Below are 12,601 nucleotides of genomic sequence, written 5' to 3'. Positions count from 1 at the left end.
TCTCTCTCTCTCTCTCTCTCTCTCTCTCTCTCTCTCTCTCTCTCTCTTCCAAAGCCTTTTTTTCCTGCCAGCAGTTCCTTCCTTACTATTTATTAATATATCAAGAATAATGGACTTTTCCCCTATATTCATGACTACTTTTCAGGTAGTGGGTTTTTTTTTTTTAATTTCTGTTAGCATTTGGGCTATTTTAAAGTAAGACATAGAGTACTATCACCCACTACGAATATTTCACAATTTTTAGCTTTTTAGTAGTGAATTCTGTAAGTTTATTACTTTTTCCTTTAACTTTTCTCAAACTACTTCCTTCAAGGTTTAAGGGGGTGCCAGAAGCACCTAACACAGGTTGGTCTTTCTCTCTTTCTTAATATCTAAATTCCTCCACTAGTCAGTCCCACTCAAAATCCTCTCATGCTAGTGTAGACTGCCATACTGTCATCTGTTTCACTTATATATGTTTTGCCTCCCCAGTGGTACTGTGAGCTACCTGAAGGCAGGGGCTGTGTCTTATGTCTTTGGTAGTCACCACAGTGACTATTCTGAAGAAACAACAGATGTTTAATAATGTGGTTTTTTTTAGAGCAAAATAAAACAAGACAAAAACTTGTGCAATTTTACAAAATTCTGAGGTTTGGATCATAATTGCCCTATAAACCTTTCATGCTCATCTCTTCTCTGTTTTCATCTTTCCAGATGAGAGTTTTAAATATTTGTTTTTGAATTTATTTTTTAGTTTTCAACATTCATTTCCATAAGATCTTGAGTTAACAAATTTTCTCCCTGTCTCTCTTCTAATCTCCACCCCAAGACAGCAAGCATATTGAATATCCCTTCCCCCAATTTGCCCTCTCATATCTCTCCCCCTTGGTCCCCCCTTACTTTCTTGAAGGGCAAGATGGATTTCTATACCCCATTGCTTATAGTTTTAAATATTTTTTGTTTGCTTTTCAGATGGAATCTTTTTCATCTCCTTGATTGTTTAGCTACCTTCCTCTGAGCTTTTCTGATTTCTCTGGGTTGTTCTGTGGGTGCAGTGACCAAAACTACACGATATTTTTCAGGCTTGGAAACAATCAGCTCAATGGTCAAATTAGTTTTTTCTAGTTCCCATACTGCTCTTGATAATGCTCAGAATTATCAAGTATTTTTGGTCACAGTGACAAACTGAGCTGATAGAATTTGAATACCTCATATTTAAAATAAAATTAAAAACCCCAGCAACATTAAAATGATGTTCAGCACAGTATTTTCCCCAGCTTCATAAATAACCTCTAAGTGAATAAAATTCAAGAAACCAACACTATGAATATTCTTTTACATTCCCACCTCTTATTTTTTCTATTAAGCAAAATTACTCCTTTCTGTTTGTGTATAAAAAGGAATTGAAAAGAGACATCATTTAAGAGGAAAAGATAACGGAGTAACTGAAGAGAGGAGAAACTAATTAATCAATCAAGCATTTGTTAACCACCTACTATATGCCAACACTGAGAAAAATGTCCTCATCCTGCAACTTATGATTGTGCTGTCGGTAGATAAAACAAATCCCACAGTAATCAAATATCTGAAAGTGGTGACAATATAATGGTTGCTAATCCTGGAAGACATTTTATCATCGAAAACACTGAGAGAAATTTAGTTCCTTGGCTATTTCTATCCTGAGGTCTCATAGCTAGTTTGAAGGAAATGAATGACATTCACCTTGGAGTAGGCAGTCAGCCTTTTATACCAATTCATAGTTAAGAGTTCTTAAAGACAATTTTTCTAACATAGTCCAGGCTATAATCATAGCAAATGCCAAATAGCATAATTAATTTTAAGCACTCTGTGAAAATTGTAGTGTCTTAAAACAACCACAGAAGCATGTACAAACATATCCACGTGACTTATAACCAATCAAACATGTTGAAATCCAAAAATTCTACAAAATTGATCGCCATCAATCCCTAGGAAAGTCAGTATCACCTGTGGAAACACAGAGTTTATGTACTACTTAAAATGACAAATAAATCCGTTGGCACTGATGATGGCTATTATTTTCATTTAATCACCAACAATAGTTAGCTCTCATAGTGCTTTGAGGTTTGCAAAACAATTTACAAATATTACCTCATTTGGTCCTCATAGCAACTCTGAGAGATCAGTGCTATCATTATCTCCATTTTACTGATGAGAAACTGAGGCATACAGAAGTTAAGTGACTTGATCAGGGTCACAAAGTTAATAAATGTCTGAGGCTGAATTTGAATTCAGATCTTCCTAACTCTAGGCCCAGTGCTCAATAAGCGAAGCCACCAAGCTGACCCTATGAGTGCAATAATGTCATTTTAATTTTAAGGTTATTTCAGAACCACAAAATTTTAAAGCACTTTGAAGTTAATTATAATAATTAGTTTAAAAATATGAAATACCAGAAACTTTGGAATCACCTTGGATTTTTTAGTCTCCTTAATCCTCCACCTCTAATCTGGCACCAAGTCCTGTCATTTGTTCCTAGAAGGTCTTTCAGGTCTAGGAGATTCTCAAAAGGCTATGTGTAATTGCTTCAATTAGAATGTAGCTAGGAAAATAAATTGGAAATATCTTCAAAGAATCACACATAACAGTGACAGGAAGGAATTGTTAAGCTCCCTTGGCCAATATTCTGAAAACACAGGACTCTAATTATGAAGAAACCATTTTCCTAGAGTCAAACTAATCATATTTTAAATAATCACATCAAAAGAGGACTCACAATTCCTCTGCAGAACCCTAGGACACACATAATTACCTGCCATATACACATCAGTGCAGCTAGGTGGCATAGTGGCATAGGTCTGGAGTCAGGAAAACCTAAGTTCAAATTCAGCCTTAGATATTTACTTGCTGTGTGACCCTGGGCAAGTCACTTAACTATTTCAATTTCCTTGTCAACAAAATGATTTAGAGAAGGAAATAGCAAAGTCCTCCACTGTATTTGCCAAGAAAACTCCAAATGGGGTCACAGAGAGTCAGACATGTTTGAAAAAAGTAACTGAACAACAAAATATACACAGCAATTGGGACTTTTTCTTTGTTCAATAGACTTGTTGGTCCACAGGATGCTTTCTGTGATTCTTACTTAAACATTCTAACAATTATATTCCTTGCTTAAATAAACTGAGAGCACTTGAAATATTCACAATTATTACAAAAACCACAATCACTTAATAGTATTTTTCAATCTGGAAGGATGAAGGCTGACAGGGATAGAGTCTAAGATTAAAATCAATCTCAGAATATCAGAACTAGCAGATAACCCTTTAAATGGAAAGAGAAGGCTTTAGTAACAATAAAAGGGGTAATAATTTATATGGCCAGTTGGTGAATTATGAAATTTTACAGGAAAAAGAGGATCCCCTGAAAGTGTAAATAGGTCCAGGTCTAGAAAAACTGATAGGAGAAATATGCAAAAGCGAAGTTAAGGATGATTTGTAAATATCCATAATGTTTGGAGGATGGCCATTCTCTCTCAAAAAATGTCTCAATATTTCTATAAAAAAAGAATCATAACAAGTGGTAGAAACAATGCACGGAGAGGAGATGGAGCCTGAACCTATGATTTTATTTCTTTTTTTTTTTTTTTAAAGCAATAGGGGTTAAGTAACTTGTTCAAGGTTACACAGCCAGTTATTTCTGGGTGTGGTGCTAAGTATCTGAGCCTGGATTTGATCCCCAGGTCATCCTGACACTAGAGCCGGTGCTCTTACTTGCTGAGCCACCTGGCTGCCCCTAAGCAATTGGGGTTAAGTAACTTGCTCAAGGTTACACAGCCAGGTGTTTCTGGGTGGATGCTAAGTGTCTGAGCCCGGATTCAATCCCCAGGTCATCCCGACACTGGGGCCGGTGCTCTTACTCTCTATGCTACCTGGCCGCCCCTCTATGATTTTATTTCTATAGAGAACTCCTGTGTGAGGGAGTCCAATGTAGCACTTCTTATGTTGACCAGTACTAAGTGATCATTCTATTCCTAGATATAAAAACCCAACATCTATAACCCTCTAGCTTATCTGAGCATCAATAAAAGTACAGACCTCAGGCCTGTGGTGGACTGAACTTTGAAGTCTATTTCTACAAAAGATATAAACTGCTTTCTAAGATGGTATGGCTGTATAACTTGTAGGATCAATTCATTGAAAGCATGGTCTGGACTTGTGATTTTATCAGATTTTTACCTAGGTGTAGAAGTTCCTTCTGTCAGTATAGGCAGGCAATTCTTCTATAACTTACAGAGTCAGAGCATTGCCTGGTGGCATTGGGGGGTTAAGTGACTTGTCTAGGGTCACACTGCCAATATAGGCCAGAGGGAGAACTTTTGATGACAGCCAACTCTTTAAACCTGACTTTAGGGCCAGCCCTCTATTGACTTTTCCAGACTTCCTCTGAGACTGGAAGTTACCAAGTCTACATTTAAGGAAAGCACTATGATTTCACACAGATACTTATCACTCACACTCTGATTTCACAAAATATATCTAGTTTTTCGCTTTATTTGGTAGGTGGTACCACGGCCTCGAGTCAAGACACCCTAAATTCAAGTCTGATCTCAGAAACTTACTAGCTGTGTGCCCCTGGTCAAGTCACTTAATCCTGTTTGTCTCAGTTTCCTCATCTGTAAGATGAGCTGGAGAAGGAGATGGCAAACTGATCCAATATCTTGGCCAAGAAAACCTCAAATGGGTTTTAGACTGAAAACGACTGAACAAACACAATAAAAACCCCCCACAAAACCTTGGATGAGTCACTTAACTTTTGTCTGCCTTGGTTTTCTCAATTATAAAAAGAGGATAACAATAGGGTTGTTGTAAGGATCAAAAGGAAATAACATTTGCAACGTATTCAGGACAGCACCTGGCTCATAGGACGTGCTGTATAAATGCTTACTTCCCCCCTTCTCTTCCCTTCCTTTCCCTGTCCTTCCCTTCACTTTCCCCGTCCTCTTCCCTTGTCTTCCCTTCCTGAATGGTGCTCTTGAGGCCCAGGGTGCAAGGCTAGATCTTGGTGGGATCTCGGTAGGATCTCTGGTCATACTGGTATCATTAACTCCAAGCAGCTGTCTCACTAACAAAGGTCCCTGTCACAAGGTGAAACACCTCTTCATCACCACCAGGAGAAAAGACAATTTGAAACACATATCGCCATGCATCAGTAGTGAGTATAATTTTTATATGTAAAAGGCAGTTTATGGATACGCAGGACATTTTTCCCCTTTAATACTGAATACTTCTGAAGGCAGTTCAGACACTTACAACAGCCATGTGTCTCAAAGAAAATCTAGAGATAACATAAGCATGGCTTGCCTTACACTTCCACTACTTGCTATTTTTCTATTGTTATTTAATAGTTTTTTTTTCAACTTTAAAGAAATTTCTCATGATTTTTATTTAACTTCCCTAATTTACATTTTGATAAAGAAAAAGATGATGACTTATTTATTTTCATGACCCAATGCAATCCAGAATAATCTTTTCCCGATAACAGAAAATTTGAAATGCTTTAGGAAAAGCAATCTACTCCCTGGACACTTCCACCTCCTAATAGCAAGCCTTGCTTCCAGTTCATCCCCCATAGCCATCATGTAAGGGATCAGTCCTTGCAGGGATGCTAATTGGCAACTGTTTCTATAGGGGCTACAGCTCCTGCCAGCCACAGCCACAGCCACTTAAGATTGGGAAAAGAAAATTCTCATCACTGAAGTCCTTGTTGCTATCAAATGGTTCGACATCAGATATGGATATGAGCTTATTAGTGGAAATAACATTAAAGAAGATGTATTACTATTTGCTTTGCTGCTGCATCAAAAAGCTCATGAGATCTTTCCATCTGACTTGCAGTTGAAATTTCCTGTGCCTTTTGTCTGCCGCCATTAGAGTGGGAGCTTCTTGAAGGCTGGGCCCTGTCTAGCTTTTCTATTTGTATTCTCAGCGTTCAGCACAGTGCTTGGCATAGAGTAAGTACTTAATAGACTTTTTCAGTCATTCAAATGGGCAGTTATGCCCTCAGAAACACACTAGAACTTCATCTCGGAAACATAAACTAGTTTGCAAAAAGGTTTTTTTTTTTGCAAAGTGAAATACTAACTTTAAGATTGGATAAGCAGTTGTTGAGAAAAACATGCCATCTGTTTAGGAAGAATTGCTTCTGACTGACACACAGCAGGCAGGTCACCAGAGGGTACAAAGCCTAAATAGGAAGAAAAAGAAGACATCACAAGATTATTTACATTTCAACAAGCCAGGTAACCATGTTTCCCCGAACTATTAAAATAACCTTTTCTCCTGTGGCTGGTATCAGCCAAAATAAACATTTTGTTGCATAACAGAGTGTAAAAAAGCAATGTTCCTCCACAGAGATTGTGGGAAAAAATGGAGTATGGCATTTTCATGAAAGGAAATAAAGAAATTTCATAATTAAATAGTGAAAAATACGTGAAATATTATTACTGCAGAAAGGCAGAATCTGAACACAGGCAGCTATGTGGAGAGGTAGCTAGAACCTAGAATCTAGAAGATCTGAGTTTAAATCCAGCCTCATACACTTATCGGAGATATGATCCTAGATAAGTCACTTAACCACTGTCTGCCTCAATTTCTTCATCTGTAAAATTTGAATAATAATAACACCTACCGTTCAGTGCTGTTATAAGGATAAAATAATATTTGTAAAGTACTTTGCAAACATAAGTGACTTTTGATTGTTAGCTCTTTTTTGCTATTATAAGAAAAACACAAGTATATTGAAAATTATATTTTTATATCTCAGTTAATCTACTGCCTACTAAGCACCATAATGGATACATAATAAATGTTTATTGACTGACTACCAGACCATTTTTTAAAATTTTCCTTCATTCTGCCTCAAAGTCCCTTGCAAAGCTGCACCAGGTAGCTTGACTTTCCTTCCTTCATTAGTTATTGGTGGGTTTGTTTTTCCTAATTGTCAATAATCTGAGATGGTTAGAAAGTGGACTAATGAATTCAAACCCTCACACAAAAGTTAGCTACCTTTTGTTTAAAGATCAGTGAATGTAGTTCTAACTCCAGCCAGTAATCTTGAAAATAAATAGATAGAGTCTACTCCATAGAGACCAGCAAGGCAATGCAACAACTTTATCATAATGCTAGAAAACCAACTCAAAGGACATGCCCTATTCAGAGTTGCAGAATTTTAGAGCTTGGCAGGACCTTAAATGACCACCCACTCTAGCTGCTTTATTTTATAGATGGAGAAAGCGAGGTCCTGAAAGGTTAAATGATATAGGATCACCAATTCAGGGCTGGAAAGGACTTTGCTTTTTACAGATGAAGAAACAGGCACAGAGAAGCAAGTCACTTGCCCATGGCAATATTGTATCAGGGCTAGATGTCAGATGTGAATCTAGGTTCTCTACCTCCAAACCTAGGATCACATAACAAATAAGGGAATATAGCTAAGGGAGGAAAACCCTAGTTCATTCCTAGTTCTACTAGGCCACACTGGCTACCTATGAATGGTGGGTTATCTTAACATATTAAGAACAGCAAAAAAAAAAATCATACTTCTAACCTATCTTAGATTTTAACTTTCTGGAGGGCAGACACTATTTATATTTGATTCTTTTGTACAGGGCCTAGTACAATGTCATGTACAGTTAGGTATTTTTTTGATGATGAAGGTGGTATTTTATAACAGAATCTCAGTCAGAATTCATTTGTTTAATTTATATAAGATTATATAATGGAATAAATAATATTAAAAACTAAAATTTAATTTTTCCAAGGAATGAAGCATTAAAATATTAAAGTATCTATAATAAGAATAATAAAATAATTTATCTAACAATATGGAAACCTAATTCAGCATTTTATTTTATTTTTTGCTTTTTGGAGTGGGGAAGGTAAGGCAATTGGGGTTAAGTGACTTGCCCAAGTCACTTGGCTAGTTTTTGTGTTATGTGTCTGCAGCCAGATTTGAACTCAGGTCCTCCTGACTCCAGGGCCAATGCTCTAATCACTGCACCACCTAGCCTCCCCCTAATTCAGCATTTTAAATAATTCTGACTGAATTTTGAAAGAAAAAAGCCATACACTGCTCTCCCAAACCACAGAAAATAAAGTATGCATGCAACCTTGTTTATAAAAAGTAGTCACTGGCCCATTTCCCCAGAAACATCTGCTAGTATTCACTTGGTTTCTGTGTTGAATGTAGGTGTGTGTGGGTTTCTCTGCATGCAAACTTACCGTAATTAAGCAAGCTTCCCAAAAGGAATGCTATTTCATCAATAACCATAGCAAATGTTGCTACAAGAAGACTGCTTATATCAACATAAACAGACGGTACTGTGCTTGTCCAGCATGAATCTAGATACCCAGAGCCCCTGGGGGAGATGCTGGCAGAAAGGTTAGTGGAAGGCCACTAAAATAATAAATAAGGGCCACTGTGGTCCCTATTTCACTGAATCAATTTAATTGACTCTTTTACCATGATGCAAAATAAGTTAAGGGCAACAGAAATGGAAATAAAATGATAAATTATTTGAACTTGGAGGAAAACATGCCACTACAAGATATACTATGTTAATGAAAGATTGTTTAATATTCCACCAATTTTGTTTTAGAACAACTTTAAGCTGTTGTTAGCCCATCAACCAGCTGCTGAAATTCTGTAAAGCTTTGAGAAGGATCCAAAATCAAAAAGTATTTAGTGGTCCTAAAGTGTAGAAGACATTCCTAGTTTAAAAGGTTTCAATTGTTGCCATATAGAACAAATCTTTTTCCACAAACTTGTTTTTTGAGTGTCATTAAATTTCTCATGACAGGCAACTATTTGCTTCCCCATTCCCTCTCCACCCTGTCTCTCCTCTGCTTGTCAGAACAGGGACTGACTAGGGAGTAATCTTGTGTGTTAGGAAGAGAAATGTTTTTTTTTTTTTAAAGCTGAAGCTTTTGATCTGCAAAGTTTTTTTTTAAGCAAAATTTTACTTGAAGCAAACCCCACACAACATTTTAGAATCTTAAAGGTGAAAGGATCTTTGAAATCATCTTGTCTAATCCCCTCATTACAATTATGTAACCAAATAAGATAAGCAGTGTAAATGGCCTGCTGTTGAAATGCCAAACTAGACTTTGCTGAGCCATGATTCTACAGCTTGTGGAACTCCTACCTATACAGATTTCTGTTGAGGAACGTTAGTCTTGGATACTTTGGTGTTTTAATATTTTCCTTGCTCATGGTTACTAACCAGGGAATGTTTCTTCCTTGAAGACAGTTCGAGTGTTGTGTCATAAAGGCTTTCAACAAAATTTCTAAGGCAGGGGACATTCACTTCATTTTTAACAGCCTGAAAGAAAGATATATGTATATTAATATTATTAATCAAATGTTGACTTTCCTTGTCTGGCTTTGAAAAATTCATCGAAAGAAAAATGTAACTCACAGCTGCTACAGGGACGAGAATTTCAACAAATAAACCTGCCAAAGCATGCTTGATATCTTTGTCTTTAACTTCCAGAAAATAATGTGCACACTCCTATGAATCAGAACAGAATAACAAAACAAAGCAATGAAAAGTTGGAATGAAGACATGAAACAAGCCTAAAGTGTTTATAATTCAATCTAGTATTTGTGTTACCTAGAAAAAGAATTACATATAATAAAGATATTAATCTTCATTCATCCTCAAACTATTTATCTCAGTGTTTAAAAAAAAAATCAGTCAACTGGCAAAGTCACCATAAATGGACAAAGTCAGAATTATCTCATCCCCCATTTGACAGTGCTACCCATCTTATCTCTACCTCCCTCCTACTTCAACCTTCTATGTTAAAATAACAAACCATCTGCTGGCAACAGATACACTTACCAGTTTCTTTGCCAACACAGATACTTAGATTATTCAAACAAAATGGAATTTTATCTATAGGCAGAGGATAGTATATTATACTTGAGTCCTAAGGCCTTATTATGTTTAGGCTCTGGACACATGGATATTTAGTTATTCTCAATGACTATTTTGTCTGTTCTGATGGCTCAGAGTATACATTAGGAATAGTCCCCCGTACAATCTGTTTCCGGGCAGTGTGAGATATCTATGACAGATTTTCAGCAATCTGGGTTTCCTTTCTATGGGGCTCACCCCATAGCTAGATTACCACTAGGACACCGTTCTTCTGTCACCTGGCGAGTTTAGTCATACAACAACAACATATACAGTCTTCACAAGGGATTGCTTTCATGGAAATGATACCTTAAATTATTCATGTGTAATTTTTTGGACATTTAAATACTTTCATTATATGATATCTAATTAATACTGAGACCATAATGAGAAAGGCCTCAATCTAGCAGTAACTTAATAATATTTCTGCCTGAAATATACAAACTTATCCTAAAAGAAAGCTAGACACTTTTTTTCCCTGATACAAGACAGAGTATAAAAATTCCTAGAACTATTATAGCCCTTTAATAATTTTATGTTACATATTTATACCGAAATTCTCACTCATAGTCTTGACCCAAGGCATGGAGCCAAGTTCACTTGATACATGTATGAGTAATATTCTTCATCTGTGGCTGGGAAAATTCAAGTTTTCAACAGATTGAGACCATCATCCAAAGTAAGCCAGCAGCAGAACCCAATAAAACAGATTTTATTCTTAATATCTCATGTCTGCTTACTATACTGCATTCCCATTACCAAGAATTTTTCTCAAGTAAATCATGAGAAACACTACATTATCTACATTCAAGTTCACACAGCTTAATGGGGGGCTCTTTTAAGTCATATGTTTATTAGTTATTTATAGCATGAATGAGAATGATTTCTTTCTGCTCACATTTGAAGTTCTCATGGATATACATCGGGGGTATGAACATATATTAATTTTTATTAGACATAAGGAGTATTAAACTAGCTAAATTCCATACAGACCAAACATGGCAAACATCTCTGCAGTGGAAGAAGTCAACAAGTCAACTAGCATTTATTAAAGGCCTATTATGTGCCAGAGACTGTGCAAAGCCTTGAGGAAACAAAGAAAGGCAAAAACAGTCTCTGCATTCAAAGGGCTCATAGCCTAATGGGGGGAACAACATGAAAACAACTATGTACAAACAAGCAATATATAGAATAGATTGTAGATTGAGAAATGGGAAAGGTTTCCTGCAGAAGGTAGGATTTTAGACGGGTCTTGGAGGAAGCCCAGGGACAGAAATGACAGATAGCTAGTGAAAATGTACTAAATTGGGAGATGGAGGAAAAAAAAAAACAATAACTAATTCAATGGGACCTGCCAGTGTACCCATTCTGCTCTCAAGTATGATGTAAAAAACTATCACACACCAACAAGGTAACTGAGAAAAGAGCCCTCTGTTTCCAAGTAGAATTTAGGTCTCTTTCTCTAAACCTCATCCTTCATCTCCCTCCCATTACCAGTGGGAAGTCAAAGCTTCCTTCCAATTTACAGTACAAAAAATGATATGGAGCGAACTCTTCAAGTCAATCCCATGACAGCTTTACTGCCAAGACTCTCACCTGCATGAACTGAAGAGAAGCTTCAAAGTCCTCCACTGGATACATTTTAATGCGAAAGAATTTCATACCCATTATTAAACTGATAATACTCTGAACCACATACGGGCTTTGCTCTTTGTGCCGGAGCTCTTTCAATTCTGCCATAAATTTTTTCTTCACAGCAGGGAATCTGAGGGTAAAAGACATATGTGTTTGGTCAAGTCCAGATAGGAAAAATCACTCTAACACAGACCTGCTTCACAGAATATCCATGGGAGAAAGTCCAGGCAATAGGATGTTTTAAATTTAGATTAAGGGTAATCACCACCTTCTGGGAAAGGCTAGGATTTGGTGAAAGGTCCAATTTTCTTTCGGATTCTCTTGTACTGTATTTGGCCTACTCAGCAGATGACATATGTGTGTTATCTGGACTCTTTCTAAATGGCTAGGCTTTTGCTTATAGGGATTGTGCTGAGTGAGAAATAAGGCCCCGTTTCTTTGAGTGAAGTTATATATATATGACAGTCCTAGATCTCAAAGCACTGGAACTTCAGGGCTGTAAGAGTATAAGAAATGCCATAGTTGGCCAGAGCCACGTATCTTCATTGTTGCTTTTGCAAATGAATTTTAAGTTCTTCCAATGGAATATAAGCTTCCTGACATCCAGAACAATTTTATTTTGACCTTGGTATTCTCAGTGCCTAAACCAGGGCCTGTCATATAGCAGGCACTCAGGAAATGGTCATTGATTAATTAACCAACTGCAGTATGAAGGGCACGCACATATCTGAAGAATTTTGGTGCCACTGTCAAATTACTACCTAAAATTCCAAAATTTGTAATTTTTAAAAAACTATGTAATGTACTGATTGCTAAAATATCTATTTTCAAAATACAGGAAAATTTTGTAATTGAAAAAAATCAAATCAACAATTATTTATGAAGTGACTGCTATTCTGGAATGCTAGAATTAGAAGAATTCCTGAGAGGTATTAATGAGGTAGTCTTAGGACAAATTTATCTAACTTGTCTTAACTGGTAACTGGTGTGTGTGTGTGTGTGTGTGTGTGTGTGTGTGTGTGTGTGTGTGTG

General features: G+C 36.7%; 1 protein-coding gene across 8 annotated transcripts in view; it reads right to left on the bottom strand.

Annotated features, from left to right (window-relative positions):
• The window catches only part of FRY (FRY microtubule binding protein), a 586,038-nt gene that overhangs the window by 178,357 nt on the left and 395,080 nt on the right, over nucleotides 1-12,601 (bottom strand). For all 8 annotated transcript variants that reach the window (XM_069080517.1, XM_069080511.1, XM_069080515.1 and 5 more), the window contains 4 exons: nucleotides 11,531-11,699; nucleotides 9,434-9,526; nucleotides 9,239-9,337; nucleotides 6,100-6,201 (listed from right to left, as the gene is read on the bottom strand). In XM_069080517.1, coding sequence (XP_068936618.1) covers nucleotides 6,100-6,201; nucleotides 9,239-9,337; nucleotides 9,434-9,526; nucleotides 11,531-11,699 — 463 coding nt within the window. The remainder of the gene's footprint in view (nucleotides 1-6,099; nucleotides 6,202-9,238; nucleotides 9,338-9,433; nucleotides 9,527-11,530; nucleotides 11,700-12,601) is intronic.

This window comes from Petaurus breviceps, unplaced genomic scaffold (genome assembly GCF_028583685.1).
Source record: "Petaurus breviceps papuanus isolate PSGF00001 unplaced genomic scaffold, PetGlider_PUasm1.0 91133, whole genome shotgun sequence".
Lineage (NCBI taxonomy): Eukaryota > Metazoa > Chordata > Mammalia > Diprotodontia > Petauridae > Petaurus > Petaurus breviceps.
This window is presented reverse-complemented; position numbering and strand designations above follow the sequence as displayed.